Source organism: Lagopus muta, chromosome 19, assembly GCF_023343835.1.
Source record: "Lagopus muta isolate bLagMut1 chromosome 19, bLagMut1 primary, whole genome shotgun sequence".
In the NCBI taxonomy this organism is placed as follows: domain Eukaryota; kingdom Metazoa; phylum Chordata; class Aves; order Galliformes; family Phasianidae; genus Lagopus; species Lagopus muta.
This window is the reverse complement of record NC_064451.1, coordinates 7,737,625-7,760,312: the sequence shown is the minus strand read 5'-3', so window position 1 is coordinate 7,760,312 and position 22,688 is coordinate 7,737,625. Positions and strand designations below refer to the sequence as shown.

At 52.2% G+C, this 22,688-nt stretch overlaps 1 protein-coding gene across 3 annotated transcripts; it reads left to right on the top strand.

Moving 5' to 3' along the window:
- Nucleotides 1–8,166: 8,166 nt before the first annotated feature.
- Nucleotides 8,167–22,681, top strand: EGFL7 (EGF like domain multiple 7). Of its 3 annotated transcripts, XM_048966114.1 has the most exons (10): nucleotides 8,167–8,333; nucleotides 11,673–11,741; nucleotides 15,926–16,112; nucleotides 17,328–17,450; nucleotides 17,540–17,652; nucleotides 18,406–18,501; nucleotides 19,583–19,747; nucleotides 20,453–20,517; nucleotides 20,793–20,955; nucleotides 22,393–22,681. In XM_048966114.1, the coding sequence occupies exons 3-10, from the start codon at nucleotides 16,033–16,035 to the stop codon at nucleotides 22,413–22,415; spliced, it is 828 nt and encodes a 275-aa protein (XP_048822071.1). In that variant the 5' UTR covers nucleotides 8,167–8,333; nucleotides 11,673–11,741; nucleotides 15,926–16,032; the 3' UTR covers nucleotides 22,416–22,681. The 3 variants fall into 3 exon arrangements, with proteins under 3 accessions (XP_048822071.1, XP_048822074.1, XP_048822072.1); XM_048966117.1 differs by lacking the exons at nucleotides 8,167–8,333; nucleotides 11,673–11,741 and adding an exon at nucleotides 11,792–13,112; XM_048966115.1 differs by lacking the exons at nucleotides 8,167–8,333; nucleotides 11,673–11,741 and adding an exon at nucleotides 13,253–13,422.
- Nucleotides 22,682–22,688: the final 7 nt, after the last annotated feature.

Sequence of the window (22,688 nt, the reverse complement as noted above, 5' to 3'; positions counted from 1 at the left end):
AGAAATCAGCTGCACAAGGATGGGATCCCCAGCGCAGGGTGCTGGTCATGGTGTCACCCCCCCCGAATTAGGAAGTGAAAGAGCAGCAGCAAAAGGATGTTCAGCTTAACCCTGTCTGCTTTGGAGTATCCTGTGCTGAAATGTTGCTTTGCAGCTTCTCCCGCGGCTCTGGCTGCCAGCAGTGCACCTGGGGCTTTAACAGAAACAAAAGAATCTGTTTTCTCTCCCTTCAGGGGTGGAAGAATCACAATAATATTTTCAATCGGAAGGGCTGCTTTTTCCACCATGAAAAAAAAAAAAAAGTGTTTTCTGTTTGCTAATAATATAATGTTTAGCACCTCTCAGGTCAAGAGCAGCTCTAGAGGGGTGAGCAGAATGAGCTGGCACTGCTCCTGCTCCATTGCTGCCCTGCAGGGATGAATTTCAGCTGCGTGCAGAGGGATGGGAGCGAGGACTCCTCCTGCCCATGTGCTCAGTGCCTGCACAACTCCAGCTCCTGCCATGGAGACCTGGAGGGAGGCAGTTACACAGTGCAATAGAACACAATGCGAATGAAGTTTGTAACTGGAGCAGTTCTGAGCACTCTGTTCCAGGCCTATTCTGGGGCTTGAATTGCATTTCTGCTCTTCCCGCTGTGATGGTGCTTTGGGGGCTCTCCACTTTTGGGGACACATTTGGCCAGAGTTTGTCCAGTTTTGCTGCCAAGTAGAGAAGAAAGCATTGCTGGAGATTTCCTCTCCAAGCTGCTCAGGCCAAATCATTCGAAAGCAAAGGGCTCCACAGCAACATATAGATCAGGAAACGGGGGCATGCAATGGTTTGGATCTAAAGCAGAGCTGCTTGCAGGGGTACCCACACCCCGAGCCCCTACAGAGCCACCACCTCTGGGCTGAGCACTTCTGTGCTCACAACAGATTTTCTAGGGCCAAGTTCCTAAAGTCCTGCAAAAACAGGGCTTTGTCATGGAAATGCTGAGACGACATTAATGGCAGTGTCCCGAACCCCACGCTAATTAGAGGAAGGAGAACTGAAGCAGGATGTCCTGTTTGGCTGCTCAGGATGGAAAGCTTGTCACAAATAAAGTGCGTTCTCGTACTTTGTCTCTGTCCCTCTGCACAAGGCTTTCCCAGATTCTGCAGACATTCATTTTCTTATCTCTCCTGGATCCTTGTTTCTTTTCTTTTGAAATAACTCCTCGCAGGAATGTGTTTTTGCTGCTGTATTCCCCACCGAGCTCTCAAGCACACCAATCAAACACGTGTCAACTCCTCGCACACAAGTGAATGCGTTTTCTATTTCTCGAACAGAATCACTGGGGCACAATAGCTGGTTGGCTCTGTGCAAAGAAACTCTTCTGTGAACGTCTCAGAATCAGCTCTGGCAAGCAAACAGGACAGGCAAATCAAAGCTGGGGAGAGGTGGCAAATGCTTCCTTTAGAGAACAGCTTTCTGCTGAATTAACACAGGGAATGGCACAGCCAATCTCAGAGCTGCTTTCTGTGATGGCAGAAAAACAAATCAAAATCAAAGCAAAACAAAGAAGAAAAAAGAGAATTCAGAAGTAATAGGCATGCAATTTAGTTTACTCTGGGGCACCTGAATCCCGGCCCTGCTCGTATTTGTGCTCATATTGAACATACTGAGTCTTGGTAGCTTTGTGTCTGGGACTGGTATCAGTAAAGCTCAGATTTAAAGCTGATGTTTGAGCTCAAAGCATCGTCTCAGCAGCAGGTTGGGCCCAGCATCTCTGCTGGATGTGTTGTCACCTCTCTGCTGGGGCCCTTGGGTGACATCTGTGTGCCCACAGTGTGGTGGGAATCCCAATGTCTGTGCACAGGCCTGCGTGGGGCTAATTTCTGCTGTTTTCTGATGGCCAAAGCAAGGAGTGGGGAGGGACCAGCGCTCTGCTTTTCAATCAACTCACTGCTGGCTTTTACATGCTGGTGCTGCTTTGCTCTTCCCTGGCTGACTCTGGGGAGAGTCCCACCAGGAAAACCAGTGGGTACCAATTGGTGAATCGCCCTTTCCTTGGAGTGCATCTCAGGGCTATTTGCACATTCCTGCACCGCTGATGGAGTCTGCCCTCAGCACACAGCTGGCTGCCAGCAGCGACTGGGGGAAAGTTTAGATCTCATCGTTCCCGCAGGTTAATTAATGACTTTAATGCACCAAGGTGGTGGCTGGGAGCTCAAGGGGAACAGAACTGGCAAATGCCTGCTCACTGCCATCCCTGCCCTCTCTGTCTAATGCTCTCACAATGATTCCAGTGACATCCTGGGCTTGATATGGAGACAGCTTGCCCAACAGATCTAACAGCAGAACCTGAGCTTCAGGTCAAGCTGGGGGATCATGGTCCAAAACTCGTGGTAGCAGAAGGCAAAAGCGCTACTGGAGTTGGGGGATGCTGTGGATGCGAGGGAGCAGAGCTGGTAGGTGACACCATTTCCTGCAGCACGGTGACTCAGTGCAGCTCCACAGCTCCAGAAGCACCTTTGCCCAGTGCAGACGTATGACCTGAGCAATGATTGTGTTCTTCTGGCTCTCTCCCAGCTGCAGTGCTGTCCTTCTGTACGCTGGCAGGGCATCTCTCCAGCTGCATGCATTGAGACTGGATGACTTTGGGGAAGAAAAGTGGAAGCCTGCCAAGGCGTATTTGCAGAGCTGCAGCTTCAGTACCAAGAGGTGACTTCATCGGAGCGCAGGTGCTGGCTTTTGGCGATAGCTGCCGGGGGCTCTCAGCCGTGCTGCTGTGCCCACAGTGCCACAAACAGTGGCAAAACCAGCGTGGAGGATGCACAGAACGATCTGTTTAACCACTGGGGAGAAATAATTACAGAAAAACTATCCAGGGTGACTGCTGGGGAGGATTGAAATGAGTAGGACTCGTAGATGAGACCACATATGTTTGGACACTTGGTCTAGCCTCAAGGCCTTGGCTCATGTTCTCTTCCCAGATACGTGTGTTGGATGGTTTGTGGCTGCCTGAAAGGGGAACAGGTTTAGTGGGGCTGGTGTGAGCTCCTGGCTACCCAGCTTGTGCCTGGAGACAGCCACCAACAGCACTTCAGGGAGACATAGGCTGTCATAGAGCATAGGCGGTGTGCTGTATCTCATCTGCCACATCTCACCCTGGGGAGGGACAGAGTGAAAAATAGTAAATATTTTGAAGAATGAAAGCCAAGGCTGGCCCTCCTAAGCAGGAACTGCAGACAGGGTTGGGTGCTGCCCTTCACTGAGGACGACTGGCAGGGCAGCGCGGTGCGGTGCTCGCATAGGGATGGGGCAAGCAGCCGGAGCCGCTGTCAGGAAAAGGCCTTTATGGCTATATTTGTGCAGGCAGCTCTGAATGCTCAGACCTTTATTCTTTCAGGCTTTTAAACTAAAGGTCATTTTCTCTTCCCTTCCAGAAAAAAAAAAAAAAGAAAAAAAAAAAAAGTGAATTCCTCTTGACGCAGATCCCCTTCCCCTCTGGATGGGAGTTCGATTGTTCTTTACAAGCAAACTCCAAATCTGCCCCTCGCATTCACTTCCTGTTTCCTGCCAGAAAGGAAACAGAGATTTCGGGCTGTGTGAACTAGTCCTTTATTTAAGGATACAAGAAAATAGCTAATCCTAATCCAGTGGAGTGCTATGCATTTCGCCACGCTGCATTACAGAACAAAGAACGGGCAGCATACACCCGCCCTTCCCAGCTGAACACGGAGCTGCACACTGATTTGAGTATAATGGGTATTTATGAACGGTATCCTAAAACATTCACTGAAGTCCAACGCAAACCCAAGCCCTTCGGCCAGGAAGCTTTTAGCTACCAAAAATAATCACCAGGCCTGGTTAATATTTTTAACGATCGTGCATTCTTGGGAATTTCCTCTTCCCTTGGTGGAGATAAGTGATTAAACAAAATAAAGGCAGTGGCCATGTTGATACGCTGCGACGTGTCAGGGAAGAGGCATATCAACAGTTCTTTTTTTGTATCTTGTTCTTAAGTCCTGACTTCTGCATTCACCGTCTGGCTTTTAGGCTGAATTCCACTTCTCTATTATGTTGCTGAAATCCAGTGAAGTCAGCAAAAAGGCATAAATGTTTCCTGGGGAGGACTTTCAACCAAGGAATTAGATCCACTAATAGGGAGACAGTTATCTACGACACACTCCATTAATTTTATTAAAAAAAAAACCAAAAAGCACTGATTCCTACACATGGATGCTGATTGTAATTTTGGTACATTGCTATTCACCCATTCTTCAGGACTTCTCCACAGAGACCTCATCTGGGTTTGGTTCAGATCAGAACCGGCCTTTAGAGCTTGTTTCTCAACACGCTGATTATTTTTAACGTAGAAAACTTGTAGTAGGCGGTAAGGTTTTGTTCTGTAACTGGATAGCTTTAACATTTCTGTTACTGTTGTCTGGAATGATCGGGAAAAGTTGGTGGGAGAGGGAGGCAGAGGGCTGTTGGCAGTCAGGGCTGTGGTGGAGAATGGAGCAACCCAGAAGAAGGTGCCCTGTGGTGCCATTTGGTGAGCAAAAATTGCTTTTCTGTGATGAGAAGGCAATATTTCTCCTTTCAGGGCCCTCCTGCTACAGCCAGCTCTGTATGAGTCAGTGTGAAGGCTTTGGGCATCGGGATGGTCCTGTCCTTGCATCACCCAAATTGCACACAGCTGATGCCCCAGCTCCTCGCAAAGGGCTTTATTCCTTCTCCTCTGTGTTTACAATGTGTCCTTTCCACCCAGTCATTCCCTGTGGTGTTGCCTTAGGATTTCATAGAAATAAATAGTGTCTGAAGGTCTTTCAAAGACTATATGGTCAGGTCTTTCATAGGGGACAGCACAGATGTCAGTAAATCATCTTGGGGAAATGCAGCTTACTTTCCAATATGCACAAAGGTCAGGGACGATGGAGAAAGTGCCTTGCTGCAATAAAATGTGGTTCTCACTGATCTACAAAAGCAAACATTAATCTGGATTAGCCCTCAAAATGGCCATGGATCACCCAGGCTCTGAAGCAGGACAGTCACGGTGGGATCACATCTCCTCCCCACCAGGGGTTTCAGCCCAGCAGGGTGCTGGAACACTTGGCTGAGGAAATCTGTTTTGTCACAAAGACAGCAAGACGTTGAGAACCCCACAGGGTCAGTCTGATCCACCCTGTGTGTCTTTCCATTGCACACGGGTTTCAGAAAGATATGGTCATGCTCAAATGTTTTCTGAACGCCTGATACCCACTGCAGTGATGGGAGGTGAACAGTGAGATACAAAGCTGCTCTGGAAGTCAGCACTGAAACCTTATCTCGCCCAAAGCAAGGATAAGAGAGCCCGTCACCAAGCTGGCTTAACATAAGAGAGGCTCTGAGCTTTTTCCTGTTTCTGTCCTCCATGCTGTCACGACAGCAGCAGCAAGGCACGTCCCTGCTCCCTGTGGGCTGGGATGTGCTGGGGTCCCACTGGCACCACGAAACACAGTGCTGCAGGACATGAGAGTTTGTCCCCATCCCATTTGATTGCCTGTATGGCAGACAGCATCTTACACAATGTTTAGTCTCTGCTCCCCGTTTCTCCCACTTTCTCTTATCAGGCTGTTCTTGAACTCTGCTGGGAGGCAGGGAGCAAAAGGGAGGCTGAGATACAGACCTCCTGCAGAGGAAGCCCCCACATTTTGGGGGAGTTTTTGTTTTAATATTCTTTATTAAAAAAACAAACAAAACAGGAGAGAAATTTCAGTGGCAGAGGTACCACTTCAGTTAATCACTCCAACTTTGGGGCCTACAGGCTCAACCTTTGAACTGAGGGACTTTGATCATCTCAGGGGACATGTTCCCAAATCCAGACTTCTCCAAGATGGCACTTTCTAAAACACAAATAGTGAATAAAGTTCCTTTTCATGTAAGAATTTCACCAGGAGCAGACAAATCTATTTCCTGGCAAAGCTGCAGTTGCCTGCCAGCCTCCCAAGGCTCTCCCACATGGTGAGAAGTGCTAACGAAGAAATAAATCCTATGGCAGCTCACAACGCCTAAAATTAGCCAGTTAAATTTATGCAGGCAGGTTTCATGCAGGAATTTAAAAGCAGTCCATGGGTGTTGGATGAGTAAGCAGCAGAACATCCCTGCAGTGGGACTGGTGCTTTTGTTATCCACAGATGATAAAACAAGCAAAAACAAGCAAGGGGCAGTAAAGTAGTTTTTTCCACGGAGAATACAGGAAGGGGGAAGGAAAGAGGACCTTGAGCTGTCACTCAAAGACTTGGAGCAGCCCAAGCCTGGAAACGCTTGGTGCTATGCTCCTGAGGCTGCTCAGGGCTGGAGGTGAGGCTGGGGTTGGGGCTGGCTCTGCAGAGGAGAAGCAGTGCCCTGAGCATGCCTGGGTTGCCTCATGCTCCCCGCACTGCAAAAAGCCGTGCAAAGTGAATGTGGAGATTTTGTCAACTGACTTTGATTGCTGCTTGATGATTGATGCAGTTATTGAAAGCGCTGAGGGGATCAGTGTGGGCAGGAGGTATTCATCTGGAGTCCGTCAGCTGAGGGGAGAGCAGCATGCCATGCTAATTGGCTGGTGCTAATGAGGAATCTAAAGCCTTTCTGTTCCTCTGCACAATTCACGCCTGACAGGCCCTGAATGATGCAGGGCTGTTGGAAGAGCACGTGTCCTGGCTTTGTCTTCTTGTGTGAGCCATGCTCAGCCTGCAGTGAGTCCCAGCACCACCTCACCACTACTAAAATGTCCCTGTGTTGTGGGCTGGGGTGGCTGCTGGGGCTGTGTGTGCTGGCGGATGGCAGCAGCAGGTCTGGAGATGCTGGAGGTGTGTGGGTAGAGAGAGGCTGTGAGCAAATGCCAAATGTAAAGCCACCCATTTGTCTGGCCCCTACTGCCTGCTTCCCACTCCAGCAGCTGAAGGCTGAGTAAATAGGAATCATTTTCCACACATCCCATCTCATCCTTCTCTGTCGATGAGCTCAGAGCACTCCTGCATGTGGCCCTGTGTGCAACGAATGCCCCAGCAATGAGGGCAGGGGACACAGGAACAGCGGCATAGGGCCAAGCAGTGCTGTGGCTGATAGAGGCTGGGTCTTGAATTGTCCCCAAAGTTCAGGGGTTTCAGTCCGGAGGAGGTGGGGAGAACCTCCCATGGAGTCCTTTGGTTTGCAGTACAAAATCACCTATTGCTGGAAAGAATGATGGGCAGCAGAAAAATACCCTTTCTGCCAAGGAAAACAAATGGGGTCTTTCTTTAGCCATGCATTTATATAAATAAACACAGGAATATTTTGCAAGCCCTATGGGACTTGCCTGGAGTAGTATTTTGCTGAATCAGGGTGGGAGTCATCCTCCGTTGTTGAGCCTGCGCAGGAGCATGGCCGCTCTGCCTGGGCTGAGGATGCAGTGCGATGTGGGCTGTGTCCACGGAGCAGGGCAGATGGGGCAGCTCTGAATTCCTGCTGTGCTCATGCAGAACCACACACACGTGGATCAGTGGAAATCTCAGCACGCTTTGCTCCAGAACAGCCAGGCTTTTTTTTGCACCTGCCACCGCAGGGACCATTTTTGCTTTCCAGTGAGTTGAGTGGCCCACGCGGCGCTGCGCCATTCTCATCCCTAACGCAGGGATCACATCTTGCTGGGATGAACCAGCCCAGAACTGCCTGGTTGCTGATGGATTTCAGACCATCCACAAAAAACCGGGCTGGTGCCGCACACCAAGATGGCTGGCCCCCTGTTGGGAAGATGGCCGCTGGCCCTGCCACGTTTGGCATGAGCTGAGGGTGCCCTGATGCGGCGGGGATCCCCGGTGGTCCCCTCTGAGAGTGGTTGTGACGGGGAACAGCCGAGCTGCGCTGCGGGCTGCAGGGCTGAAGGGCAGGGGCAGCCATCTTAGATCCGTGGCTGTGCTGTGGGTGGGGGCCCAGGCGGTGGTCAGCACCTCCTCGCCGGCCACCCGGCCCTCCCCTCTGCGCTGTGCCCCCACCTCGGGGGGCTGGCAGGCATGGCGCAGGGGTGCCGCCCCACAGCCCCTCTTCCCCTCTGGGCCCGCGGCGGCCGTGTTTGTTCTCCTCACAACGCCCCGTTATCAGCACACAACACACACAGGAAGTCCTGTCTGGGATTGTCCATCCCCGGCCTGATTTATACAGGAAGAAAAGCATAAAAAGCCGCCCTTCCACCTCAGCAGTCACCTCCTGCCTGTGCGCGGCCGGCGGGCGGCCATGCGGGGGGTGACAGGAGGGTGCCCAGCTCCGGGCCCAGGGCGGCCATGGGGGGATGGCGGCCGGTGGCCACGAGGCAATGTGGCAGCAGGGCTGGTCCCAGCACGGCGAGGGACAGCGGGGCACTGCAGGTATGGAGTGAGCTGTGGCTGTCACAGCAGCAGGGACGGGTAGGATGGAGAGGGTCGGAAGGGTTGTGGGGCTGTGGGTGGCACTTGCCAGCTGAGAGGTGTCCCCAGTGCTGGTTTGCCAGCCTGACCTGTAGCACTGCTATGTATGGATGGATATTATATATATATATACACATAGAAGCATATATATGCTATATCCAACCCACAGGATGGAGGGTTCTTTTTATCTCTGCGCTTGCGGAGGGAGGCTGCAACACTTGTGCGTGTGATTTCCACCTTTCTTTCCATAACTCCTTCTCTGTTTCCATCTGTGTGTCTCTGAGCACCTCCGCTGTAACACATTACAGGGCATGTTACGCAGGGCTCTGCCAAGGCTGATGCTGTGAGCTTGGAGCGTGCCAGCAGCTCAGCAAAGCCTCTGGAATTTGTAACCATGGGTGTTATGTGTGCTGTTTGAGTTACCTGGGGGTCCTGCCATCCTCATCTACAGCATTACACAGTGCAGGCAGGAGGCTCAGTTCCTCACCTGAGGTGTTGGGGGATAAAGGCTGGCTGCGGGTAGGAGCAGCTGGGTACCCACGCACGTGAAGCAGCATCGTGCATTGAATAGCTCTTGACAGGCACAGCCAAGCATGCCTTTTCACAGGATCTAACATTTGCAGAAGAAATAATAAGATTTTGCAGGGAGTAAAATTAATGTGAAGCTCTGGCATTGCCTGGGGAGCAGTGCAAGGCAGAAGCTCGGAGGCCCTGAGCCTCCCTCACAAACCTGCCTCGACTCTGGGTAACAGTGGGGCTACAGGTGGGCTCACACCTCTGCCCTGGCAGGCTCTGAATGTTATCCCTTGTGATCCTTGTGATTCCTCCCATCACTGAGTCAGTTTCTCTCTATGTTTCTGAGCTATCAGTCTGCACTACTTTTCCCTAGAGGTAAAGAAGAGAAATTGAGTCTGGGATGCAGGCTTATTTGAGCCATTTCCCAGACTCTGATGCTGCAGATGGGTCTGGCTCCAGGGAGACAGATTTACAAACTGCAACAAATTAGTGTAAACGAATCTGACTCACAGTCACACCAGCAGCAGAACTGCATGCAGAAAAAAGATTTAACTTAAGCTTTCAGGGCAGGCAGAGAAAGACAAGGAAAGGGCCTTTGCAAACGGAGGAAGATAATAAAACCTGTTATTTAGTTCTCTGTCCCCTCTCCCAACGTAAATGTTATAGGTCTGCCCATCACTCAGGAGGTGATGGCAAGAAAGAGCTCCGCTTGGCCCATTTCTGGAGCTGTGGTTTTTCTCTTGATATAGAAGGATAATTACAGCAAAAAAAAGCTGTGTAATGCCATGCTCACTGGCACAGCTGTGATTAAAGGACCAACTGAGCCATGCGTGCTACTTGCAGCCATTCCCACCACACTTTCTGTGCGCTCCTCAGGGAGTGATTCACTGGAAAAATGCAGAGGGGAGAGCTGGGGCCATTCCCCACTGAATAACGCCAGCTTTTGCCAGGGAATTTTCACAGAAAGCAGCAAAATTCAGTTTATTCCTAAGTGCGATGGATCATTTCCCAGTTTTTATGCAGCAGCCATTACTGCTGCCTTGAAATGCAGAGGAGAACTCATTGGTGCTCTAATGGAAAATAAATGTGGCTGCAGGATGTTGTCCTGTTTACGCATTTGTTTTTGCATGGCCACATTTAGGTTGCTGTATGTCTCTGGTGGACTCAGGTTCTAACATACAACGTTTGTTAAGCCCTTATTGAGGCAAAACAAAAATCACTTTGTGGGAATCTGATCTGGGTCATAATACTCATTGCACTCAGCAACTGGTGACGAGAGACTCAGTGCTATGGGCCAAGCACTTTTCTTGGTTTGACCTGCTTTGATCCCACTGACATCAATGGACTCCACTAGATTTCCACTGAGATAACTGATCTGCAGCTGACGCAATGGAGAACAATATGGAACATAATAGAATAGTGGGAGGTCTTTTTCCTTACAGAACTCTGCAGAACAGGGGCTGCTCCGGAGCCTAAATTTCAATGTAACATTTACAAACAGCATTATGAAAAGCCTGAGCAAAATAATTTGTCCTAAGACAGAAAAAACCAATTCCCCTTTTTTTCGGAATCACCAAAAGTTCCAATTTCTTCAGCAAGAAGCCCCAGCTCTGAGCCAGATCCCCATGGAGGCCAGCGAGAGACCGCTGTGCACAGCAGGTACAGGGTCAGCCGTGCCTTGTGGTAGCTGAAAGGTTTTGCATCTGTATGTGTGTCACTCTCCTGCCTTTCTCCCCATCCATCCATCCATCTCCAGCTGTCACTTCAGCCCTTCTGGCCCCTGAATGTGAGCACACTGCAGGAGGGTCGGATCTGGGACTGGGTGGCAATTCTAGCTTCTGGCTCACCTGGTGTGTGGCTAGAGACCTGCTCTGGGTGAGGCACCCTGTAGCTCGCACTGATGGTAGAACCAGTGGGAAACGAGGAGATTGAACACTGTTAAATCTAAGAGGGAGGTTGGCCAGAAACATTTCTGTCTTGGCCTGGAGACAAGTATTAATATTAGATGTCGTGGGAGTATGCTTCTAAAGTGCAAGGGAGAAGGCTTTGGAGGAAGCAGGGAAACTGCCTGTCCAAGGAAGACTTCAGATTCAGGCAGATGTGCAGCTGCAAACCAAAATGCCTTACTGCCATGGTGAGCAGCTCCTCACACCGATGTTAGCTGAGCCAATTTCTGACCTTCCCCTGCTCAGAGCTGGTGCAACATCACTGCCTTCAAGGGAACTTTGCCAGGCTATGTCCTGCGGGATTTCCTCCCAGCATAATGAATATTGGCATACAGGGCACTGAACCCTCCCTAGGAGTGGACGATTAAGTGCTCTTTTAATGGGCTATCTGCAGTTCTTAAGCAGATAACATGGGCTCTGGCTTGTGCAAAGATTTGGCCGAGTAAATGGAGCTGAAAAGCAAACATTTTGTAACTCAAATAATTGCAGAATTTTAAAATAATGCACTTCAGGAATTGTTGTGGAATGGTTGAGAGGGTGATAAGGGAGACCATGAAAGTGCTGTGTTTAGTAGTCCCGCACTGAGGGATCTTTATATGAGCACATGGAAATGTTGCAGGTGGTTGAACGCAGTGCTGGGGTACAGCAGGTGGGATCCCAAGTGAGAGGAAGGGAACTCTGATACGGCTGGGGGGTGTCAGCAGGAACGGGGCACCCCACTTCTCACCGAGCTTTGTGAAGTCTCTGGGACCCCGCAGCAGGTCCCTCACGGGCTGGATCACTGATACCTGCCTGCAGGACAGAGGGAGTGTAACCAGGGGCTTTTCTGTTCCGACAGTGAGGAACCAAGATGCTCCTTAAGGAGAGGAGCCACGCTCGGGCCGGGTGACGGAGCACTGAGGACAAGGTGAGTGCATTGGCTGTGCTTTTAGACCCTGTGCTTTCCATAGAGCCAGACAGAAGCTTTCCACCGCCCTCTGAGCACGTTTTGCAACTATTGAGCAAGTTGAGTATCAGGCACCATTCATCTCCCCCATAAACCAGAAAACAACAGTAACGCTTTCTGCACAGTGAGATAATTACTGTCCCTCTGAGGCTCTTGGGAAAAGCTGCCTGTGCTTCGCGCTTCAGAGATTACGTGAGCTGCAATCGTTCCCCAGAGGTTGGCTGAGTGAGCAAACTGTTCTGCTTCCTGCTTGTGCAATGTACGATGCTGTGTAACACGGCGCTGCGCTTCCACCAGCAGCCAGCCCTCCCCTCACTGCAGGCAGTGCTCCTGCCTCCGGATCCCATCGTCCTGCCTGACAGTGGAGCTCCATCTCCACCAGCACATCCCAGAGCTGATTCCCAGCTGTTCCACTCTCTCCCCCGGGTAGAACACGAGCAAAACGGCCACACAGGCCCACCTGTGGGTCCCCCAGCACACCTCGCATGCAGCGGCTTTGCTGCAGGGCGCAGCACAACTGGTGGCAGCTCCGATTCCATGGGGAAGCCAGTGAGCTCAGTTGCTCTTTCGCAGCTATTATTGTTTAACTGGTAAATATTTCCTTTAAATGCCTACATGATCTCAAAAAACAAAAAACAAACAAACAAAAAAACTTGCAAAACTTAATGGGAACAAATATTCCCAGGAGGGTGTATCCTGCCATTCAGTTACACATCAGACCCCTGCTATCTTTAAGGCTGGTTCTGAGCACGGGCAGGCGCCTAAGTCATTTGAAAAACAATAAGCCTCTGTGCTCTAATTTCCCAGGGAAAAATGTAGACAAAACAAGTGGCAGTTTGGCACTAACCGAACTGCAGATTTTTTTTATTTGATAAATAAATGAGTGCTTAATAGCAAAAGCCTGCGGGCAGCCGGGGGACCGATCTGCCTCATCGGTCCCGGGGCATCCAAGGGAGCCTTCAAGCGTCCCAAGGGCTCGCAGGGCTGATCCCTGTCCCGGCAACTCACTGCACTCTCCTGCAGGAGTTTGCTGTTGGAATGAGCTCAGGGAGATCACCGGGGCACGGTGGGACCCCATGGAGCGATGTGGTGTGGCGGGTGTCCGGGGGAAGGAGATGCAGAACCAGACACAGTCTTTATTAGCACAGAGAGATAAATTTGCCCTGGTCACTGCACCGGTGACGGGAGATTTCACGGTAGCCTGGGAAGGGCTGGGGGCTTCGCAGGGATCTCCCTGCCTCCCCGTTAATCCCCTGCCCACCCAGGAGTGCCGCTCTGCGACGGGGTCGGGGATCTCGTAGCGCGGTGCGGGGCCGTCCGGGCGCTCTGCAGGTGAGCCTGGAAGCCGGCACAGAAGCGGCGACAGCACAGGGGCACCGCGGCAGCGCGTAACGGGGCCAGGCTGCGGCGGGGGGCTCTGCCTGTGCCGGAGCGGCTCGGCGGGGGCAGGTGGCGGGCGGCGGGGCGGAGGCAGGCGGAGGCTCCCCGGGTCCCGGCGCTTCCCCCAGGCCGGGAGGCACCGCTTTCCTCCCCGCCGGGAGCTCATTGGGTCGGGGCGGAGGGACCGGCTCGGCCCGGGGGGGAGGAAGCGCGCGGGGGGCCGCGGCGCGGCGGCGACTCCGAGGCTCCGCCACCGCCAGCGGTGAGTCCCGGCGGCTGCGGCCGCTGCCCGGGGTGGGGAGAGGGGTCGGAGCGGCGTGGGGGGACCGCGTCAGCCTCAGCCGCATCCTCCGCGGGGCGAAGCGGGCGGCGGGGGGAGCGGGGACGGCACCGCGCCGGGCTGGAGGCGGCGGCGGAGCGGGACCGGAGGGGCTGCGGGGCTCCGGGCAGAGGCCGGTCGGAGGAGGGTCCCGGGGGTGGGGGCAGGGTTCGTAGTGCCCCCGGGGGAGATGTACGTGCGGGGTTTGGGCCTGTTGTGGGCTGGGGGTGGCATCCCTGCGCGGCCGGTGTCTGCACCGTGCAGCCTCTTCTGCTGTGCACGGAGCCAGAGCCTCTCTTGTGCTGCTTCACTGCATCCAGCTCCGTGGATCCCGCTGCCCCGCACGCTCCTGTCCCTGCTCCCATCGTGCCTGCATCTCTGCTGCCGTCGTGCCCATGTCCCCGTGCTCCATGGTGCCCAGGTGTCAGCTTGTGCAGAGAACAGCTGGAAATGTTTGTAAGGGAAAATCCATCCCCCTGATGGTGGTGCCCTCCAGAAGGGTCTGGCAGCTGAGGGCACCACTGGGAGCAGAGGTTCCACCTGCAGAGGCAGGCCGTGCTCTTCCAAGAAGTGCAGCTTGTGTTGTCCTGGGGGTTATTGCTTCCTCCTGAAGGGCAGGGTTCTCTTGCATCACTTTGGAGACAGACCCTATCTCATGCTGCTAGCATCACCTGGAGTTTTAGCCTGGCTTTTTTGGGCAGAGCTGGACGAAGTACAGCCCATGTCAATTCCCTTATGGGTCGTATTTTCCTGTTGGTTGCTGTTGCAAGTTAGAAAGCACAGAGGCAGAATGGAAAAGGTTCCGGCTGGCAGGAGCGGCCCCACAGCCTCCCTCCAGGAGCACATGGCTGAGCCCATAACCAGCAAAAGCTCAGGTGCTGCTTTGTAGCTTCACGTGCTTTAAAAAAGGAATATTAGAATAGCAGTGACAACAGGTTGGAGGATCTGCAGTTTTGGAGGGGCTGATTTTCACAAACTCATAAAAAACACAAGTATTTACTATCATATTTTCCACTTTTGAAACTTTATCCGGTATTAAGCAACCATAATTTTACGAACCCAGAGGGACATTCTGACTACTTGAGGTAGGACAACGCTGCTCTATTTCGAAAAGAAAGAAGCAGTGCCTGCGTTTGAAGCTTGTGCCCTGTGTTCCTTGCCTTCCCCATGGGGAAAGTTCCCATGGCGGCCACAGGAATTCAGTGGGAGGACTGCGATGGTTGGCAGAGTTTGACTTACAGACCTCTGCAGTAGCACCGCTGGCCAGGGGATCTGTGGCTGGAAGGAAAATATGTGTCTGTGTGTAGCTCTGGAAAGGCACAGGCAGGCCGGGCTGTGTGTCTGCATCCTGGCTGCGATGGTGCCCGGCTCAGCACAGAGAGCCTTTGCCTCACTGGTGATGCCGTTTGCAGGAGGGGCTTCTGTGCCTCCTTCACCTGAATGAAGAGATGCTGCTGCCTGGCTTGGAGAGGGATTTGGAGACTTGCAGGTCTACAGATGAATATTCCCAACAGCTCAGAGTTAGGATTTGTCCCAGAGGAGTTTGCAGCTTTCTGGTCCAGTCTCACCCCACGTCACCAGAGCATTTTAGAACCTTTTAGGTAGCTCTCTTTATCTGCAGTTTCAGAAGATTGTTTCCTGTTGTGTTGCGTCCCAGTAAAGCAACTTCTTTTCCAAAGATTAATCAGATAGTCTGACTCCTTTAATTGTCATGTGCTTAAGGTGGGATTCTTTATTCCTTCCTCCTTTAACTGCTGCCATCCGGAGGCCAACTGTTTTGTTTAAATTGGACATGTTTTTAAATTAGGCATTGTTATTGACCTTCTTCAGCCCTGCTTCATATTTGTCCCGTTGCTAGAAAATCCAAGCCTCTTTCTTTCCAACTCAGTACTCACTCTGTATACAGATGGTACATATGGCCCTTAAAGCAACTTTTCCCTGGCAAGAACTTGTATTTTAAAGAGAAGAAGATCAGATTTCAGTATGTTATATGGTGGGAAAACGCAGCTTTACAATGTTGTATGGATTAAGAAATTACAGGCCATTGTTTTGGCCTTGCTGCCTGGAATTGGCTGCATGTTTCGGAATGATGCAGGTTCTTTCTGTGCAGCCCCCTGGTGTGTGCTAGCAGGAGCCTGCCTCAGCGATGGCCCTGTCCCACATGTCCCCTGTTCCCTGTGCTGTGACCCACTGGGTCCTGTACCCCCCTGTGTGTCACTGGAAAGCAGAGAACCTCATTCTTCTTTGTCTTACATCCTGGCAGAGCTTGCAATAAGGCACAGCACAGCACGGCCAGCCCACCCAGCACCGTGGGGATGTCTCACAGGGACATTTCTATTTCCTTAGCACAAACCTGGCCATCAGTCTCACGTCACCATACATCCCTCAGATGCCACCAGCTGGGGATGGGCACCATGTGCTCACACTGCCATTCTCTCTGTTCCAGAGTTCGCCGCTGAGCAGCAAGCCATGCAGTAGGAGCCCATGCTTCCCACCGAGGAGTGACCCTGGTGTGTGCCACACAGCCCAGAGTGCTGCAGGACGAGACAGGACATGCGCCGAATCAGCTGCCTTCTTTCGGGACTCGCCTTCATCCTCAGTGCCACCAGCACAGACAGTTTCGCCCGGGTGGGGTAAGCCTCCTTTTAGTCTGCATCTCCCAGATCTGTCCTCATGAGCACATGCTGAGTCCCTCTGCAAGGCACCAGGGGCACCTGGCTGGGCGAGGAGCTGGGAGGAGGCTCTGCAGAGTCACTTCTTGGCTGGGGTCTGCTTTCGTCCTAGGAATTGGGTCTGACGCTGTCCCTACATCCCAGCACAGCCCAAGCATCTCCATGGCCAAAGGAGGCTCGGTGCTCAATGCCCCAGTTTCTTCCCCCACTGAAAGGAGCTTGAGCTCAGCCCCCGCCCCCCAGATCCAGCTCATTTTCTCCAAAGTTTGTTTTTACATTGAAATTCTCTCCTCTAGAATTAAACCTTTCACATTCTGGTCGTGACTAAACCCACAGGCTGAATTCCTCTCTCGCACGCACGCAACTTCAGCTATAGCTTTATTATAACATTTGCAAAGCAAACAATTTCCATTTAAAAACTGCATCTTCTGTAACGTTAACCAGTGAAGCTGAAAGGACTTTTCTGGAGTTAATGGAAGCCAGCTGATGTCCATGCTAATTCCCAGCCTTTTAATTCTAGCTCATAATTGAGCTGTGAGGCTGAGACGAGCACGCAAGTTCCTTGGTGGGACAGATCTGCTGGAGAATGTTGAAGAGAAAGAATCTTTAACTGATACTGCTTTGGCTGTTGGCCTTGGGAATGTTTTTGACTGGGTCTCACTTATCTTAGGAGGAACGGAAGGTGACTTTCCTCTGTCTTCTATCTTTTTACCATCAGCCTGATTCTTTCTGTGGAATCATTAATTTGTTGGCCAAAGGCACATCAGGTTCAGGGGCACAGAAAGCTCAGAAAGGAAAAGATACGTTTCAAAAGTGATTGATTTTAGGTTGAAGCGAGACAGAGAATGGAAGGAGAACTACTCTGAATACATTTCCCTTAAATCTGGACCCCAACTGTTCAGGATGGAGAAAGTTTGCAGGGTGTGAGGGGGGTCAGTGCCTTTGTGCAGGGGCTGGGGAGGAAGGGGCCGTGCAGCCCATAGAGCTGCAGCTTTGTGTTGCTGCCCCTAACAGCATGAAGTCACCTCCTGGGTCACTTGGGCAATGAGCCACTGCCTCTTAAATAGCCGTGTGCAATTAGGAGTTGTCAGGCCACGTCCCCAGCTGGTGTAAATCAGCACGGCCCTTTCAGGATGAGTTTGCCAACCATTGCCTGACCTGCTCTCCTTTGCTCAGCCGCAGGACCTGCGCTGCGGAGCCGCGGAGCCGCACAGCTGCCCACACCGAGTCCCACGTGCAGCCCGTGTACCTGCCCTACCTCACCACCTGCCAGGGCCACCGCCTGTGCAGCACCTACAGGTGGGGGAAGCAGCATCCACAGCAGCGTGAGAGCCGGGCTGGGGGCTTGGGGCTGCCCCCCGACGCTCAGCCTCATCTCTGTATTGCAGGACCATCTATAAGGTTGCCTACCGGCAGGTGTACAAACAGGTACCTCAGCCTGTGGCCTCGTGCTGTCCTGGATGGAGCAGAACCAGCAGCTACGAGCTCAGCTGCAACACAGGTAACAAAGCCACCGGGCCACCCCAGGGCCCTGTTCACTTTGCTGTCCCCCAGCCCCTTGATCCTGGGTGGGTCACGTCCCAGCAGCCAGCTCTCTTGTTGACCAACACCACTCTGATTCTTCCTTCTATGTTTTCAGCATCCAATAGCACAACCAAACGTGGCTCAATTTCTGATTAATTTCTAGGCTTTCTTGGCTGCCTCAGGCCTTTTTCCTGTGGGATCGCTTATTAACTTTAGGGTTACCAGAGGATGAAGAAAGTTAGCAAGTTCTTTCCACATAAGTCAGCAGTAATGGAAGAGAAATGCTTTCAGGAGTACATTGTGATGTGCAACATAAAGCAAATGCAGAACACATCGGCACATCAGCAGCTAATCTCTCTCCAGAAGAGACATAGAGCAACACCAAACACTCTCCTGAGCTGTCAGGGTGCAGCGTGGTCCTCCTTCACAGAATCACAGAATTGTAGGGGTTGGAAGGGACCTCCAGAGATCATTGAGTCCAACCCCAGTGCCAAAGCATCCTTCCCCTGACCTGTGCAGGCCCCTCAGCCTCTTTCCAAACCAAGACCTGTTTGTCCCACTCCTGCTGCTCCCACCGCACCCCCAGCACAGCCCAGCCCCACCAGCATGGAGCAGCCCATGCCCAGAGCTGCCACAAGGCTGTGCTGTCCTGTGTTTGCACACACGTATGGAGACAGGGGAGGAGATGTCCAGTCCCACCAAGTGATGCTGTGCTTGTTTGCCCTCACAGCTCTGTGCCAGTTGCCATGCCAGAATGGCGGCCGCTGCACCTTCCCTGGAAGATGTGCCTGCCCGCCCGGCTGGATGGGGCCTTCCTGCCAGACAGGTACTGCTGCACCCTGCTCCCCTCCTGGCACCTCCTGGCATAGGGGACCATGTTAGGTCAGCACGAGCTGGGGCTGTGCTCTGCTGGGACTGCAGTCAGCAAAGGGCCTTCAGCAGAGCAGCCCTCACACATGTGGGGCTGTCCCAAGGCTGCGTATTTACAGTGACCCATCTCCCAGCCTTTGTAAACTCTTGCTGTAAACGAAGATGCTCATTTGCTGCAGAACCTAAATCTGTAAAGCAAAAAGATCCGGGGGTGGAGGGGAAGGGCTCCTCTCCTGTGCGAGAGCAGCCTGATGCCTCACTGGAGCACGGGGATATCCAGCAGAGCACACCAGCATGGTGCAAACCACTTCCAACACTTCTCCTGGCTGTCCACCCTCCTGTAAGGCAGAGGAGGAGTGCGTGGCACTGACCCGTGCTGGGCAGGGCTGAGCACATCTCTGATGGCTCCAGCTCCAGTGCTGGGGAAAGGATTTTCCCACTGCCTAGAACAGATTTGCCCAGGCGTGGGAAGCAGCTCTGCTCATTTTGCTTTGTGGGAACAGCTTTAATAACTCCCCCGTGTGAGGAGAGGTTACTGGGTTTTATACACACTTGAAAGGCTGATAGCTCCTCACCACGGCTGGCTGGAACCAAAACCCTGACCATAAATCCAGGATGAGAGCCAGACACTGAGAGCAGTGATATGGAGCCGCCTGCACCCCTGTGCTCAAGGATGATGCCTTCTCTGGCCAAAGTATGGGCATTTCTAAGTTTATCTTTGGCTTTTTACCCTTAGGAGGGTGAGAGGGATGTAGGAAGGACGCCAGATTTTTCCTCTGGATAAATAAGTAATATGGGTATCCTATATTTACACCAGCATCTTCTTAGTGTGCTCCTACCCTGTCTGAGGGGCACCCACACAGCTGCCAGCCAAGTTTGGGGAGAGTGATCTGGGCCTTGGCCCATCACATCCCCACCATGAGGATGTCAGTGTGGCTTCGGCAGGGGGAGCAGCATCTCTGCTCCATCTGCACCTCTCTGCCCCTGAGCATTTTACTCCCAGCCCCGTCCTCATGGAGCCACCCCTGTGCTTTCAGATGCAGATGAATGTGCCAGCCGGAGCCATGGGTGCAGCCAGCTCTGCGTCAATACAGCTGGGAGCTTCCATTGTGCCTGCTGGGATGGCTTTAGCCTCGCTGCTGATAACAAGGCATGCCAGCCCGTGGTGCCAGGCCCCGAGCCAGGAACCTTCAGCCAAGCAGGTAACTGCCCATTGCTGCAGCATAGCAGCAGCTGCCTGGGGGCTTTGGTGAAACCTGGGATTAACACAGCAGCACAGGACGGCTAGAGAAGGACTGGCAAGAGCTAGAAGATGCAACAAAACCTGCCTTGTGCACAAGCCCAGGCCCTGCAGGGGTGACAAAGCCTGGCTGTGGTGTGCGGTGGTCGGGACTGCGGCTGTGCTCTCCATCATCATCCTTCCTATGGGGCAGATCCATCCAGAGCCACAAGGAGCATCAGGAGCTGCTGGTGACGGCCCATTATTACTTTTGGTACGCGCTGTGACACTTCAAACTCGTACCGTGAGTAATAATGCGCTGTGGTCAGCGCTGGCATCACGTGGCAACACCTGGGAGAGCCATCTGCCCGTCCCAAACACCACCTGCTTTTGTCATGTCTCTACAGCAGAGCTCGCCTTGGGACAGGGAAGACACGGGTGCTAACTCATCTTTTGGCAGCAAAGGATATTTTGTCCTTTAAGCATCACCCCACAGCCTGAGAAACTCCCTCATTTTATTCTAGGTACTGCTGTGCTTGCAGTGGGCATTGCATCCAGTTCCTGAACCCTGAGATTCCCTTGGAGGGGAGCACCAAGCAGCACTGCTTATCCTGAACCCAGCACATCCCACTTCACCTCAGGCAATGGATTTTTACTAACCAACCCATTTGGTCCTTTTTTTTTTCAGATCCCTCCAGTGAAATGAAGGAAGAAATGAAAGACCTGAAGAACAGAGTGGAAGCACTGGAGCAGGTGTGTGTTTGATGTCCCCGTCTGCCCCTTCCTGCAGCCATGTGCAGCCAGCTCCAAGCCTGGGCTGTGCGCAGCCAGGGTTTCCCTCCACCCCTGCTCTATTTTTAACACCACGCTGACCTCACGCAAGCAGGGAGCAGGCAAGGATCCCAGCTGGGCTCCACACTGCAAGCAGAGCCTCCCAGCAGCTCTTCCAGCCCAGCAGCCCTTCGAACGCAACCAAACATTGCGCTGAGGCGCCTCCTGACTGCTCATGGCTCCTCTTCTCCCTGCAGAAACTCCAGTTGGTGCTGGCTCCCTTCCACAACCTCATGCCATCTGCACCAGAGGACGTTGGCACAGACCCCATCAGCCGACTGTCCCACTCCCTCCAGCAGCTGGACAGAATTGACTCCTTGAGCGAGCAGATCTCCTTCCTGGAGGAGCGGCTGGAGACATGTAAGTGCCTGCAAAAAGGAGGGGTGAAGCATTGCACTGTCCCCATTTTCCCCCCCACACATTCAAACACCACTGACACAGCCTCAGACCTCAGTGCCACAGATCTTGGCTGTGGAGAGCAGATGCAAGCCAGCAAGATCAGTAACACATATATCACTATTAATCTTGATCTTCCCTCAAACTCAGCAGCCTGTAATTAATAAAAGATGAATGCAAACAACCCATTAGCTTCATTCCAAAGCTGTCTGTTTGGCTGCACCATCTGATTGCGCTCATAGCAGCCAGAGTAAGAGAGGCACACAGAAACAGGGCTGTTGGGCAGAAGCAGAGGGAGGCTGCCTCGAGCAGTGGGGCACATCTCACAGCACTCTCACCAGCTCTCCCCCCTCCCTGTAGCACCGTAACTTAGTCCAGGATGAAATGAAAAGCCCCAAGTCTTAAAAACTTAACAGTGCAAAAAGTCAATCAGCAAAGTTTAGGGAGCGTGCCCAAGTTGGCAGATTTATGAGCCTGGGAAGTTTTAGGCATGTTTCTTCTTGAAGGCTGTAGAGCAGCACTTTGTCACGCAGTGCACCACAGAGGTGCCTTAAATAGTAGGCACTGAGTGGCAGCAGCCTCGTGCTAAAGGCACAGGGATTACATTGCCTGTTAAGAGGAAGGGACAGGGAGGTTTCAGGGCATATCCAGTCCCAGTTCACTGCTTGTGCTAATGGCTTAGGTATTAAAAACTTCAAAGAGCTCGCTTGAAGCTGCAAATTGACGCTTAAAGAAAAACTCAGAAAGGGGTAATTACAAAAACCTGTAAGTGTCTCAGTGGGCCAGGTTTCCTAGCATTGCCCTATGCTTATTATTAGTGACAGCACTGAGGAATGGGAGCAGCATCACAAGGTAACGTGGATTTGTTCCAAGGGATGACTCCAAAGTCCTGTATTTAGCTTCTGCCAAGCCTGTTCCAGCAGGCAAAACTTGCCTTTGTCCCTCCCATGTTCTTGGAAGTTCCTGGAGGATGCAAGACTGTTCTGTTGTACTGCAGTGAGTGCAGAGCATCAGCTGCAGCTGTGGTCAGGACAGCCCAGACCCAGCTGGCATTCTTTTCAGTACCTTCCCTGCCTTGAGGTGCTATGCATAGGCTTACCAGGCTCAGAGCCAGCAGGATGGAATCAGCAGGAGGCTGTTTGGCAAAGGAAAAACAGTAGAGGTAGATGACTTTTATAGGTGCTGAGGTCAACCTCATCTTTCTAAGGAGAAGAGACAGCAAGATTATTTAGCATGTGAGAAGACAGGGGAGTTGGTTACAGCCAGCACAGAGAACCTGCTCTTCTGTGCCCATTGCTGCGTTGGTTGGAGGTGCCACCACCACACCAAACCCTGGCTAACAACAGTGCTGGATTATTTACTTTTTTTTTAATTATTATTATTTTTTTTAAATCTTTCCAGGTTCCTGCAAGAATGAACTCTAGCTGAGCACCCAAAGAATCAGAACAGGCAGACTGTATCTGTACTTGTCTCTCTCTCTCCAGCCCCAGTCTGGGGCCAAAGACGCATCATCTCCAGGAAGACGCAGGGTAGAATGACAAGGCTGGTTTCCCATCAGATTCCCAGTATTTTCTCTTCCAACTCACCTTACCAAAAGTCATGAAGTTACTTCCAAACTGGACTTTTAACCCTGAGCATCTCACCCCACTCCTGCTGGAGAGGCAGAAAATAAATGCCTTACCTCATGCCATTAGCAG

Excerpts from the sequence above, each read along its gene's own strand:
- EGFL7 (XM_048966114.1), top strand. The coding sequence starts at position 16,033 with ATGCGCCGAATCAGCTGCCTTCTTTCGGGACTCGCCTTCATCCTCAGT. Across the intron at positions 18,502-19,582 it reads GGGGCCTTCCTGCCAGACAG|ATGCAGATGAATGTGCCAGC; the intron begins GTACTGCTGCAC and ends CTGTGCTTTCAG. Across the intron at positions 20,956-22,392 it reads GGAGGAGCGGCTGGAGACAT|GTTCCTGCAAGAATGAACTC; the intron begins GTAAGTGCCTGC and ends AAATCTTTCCAG.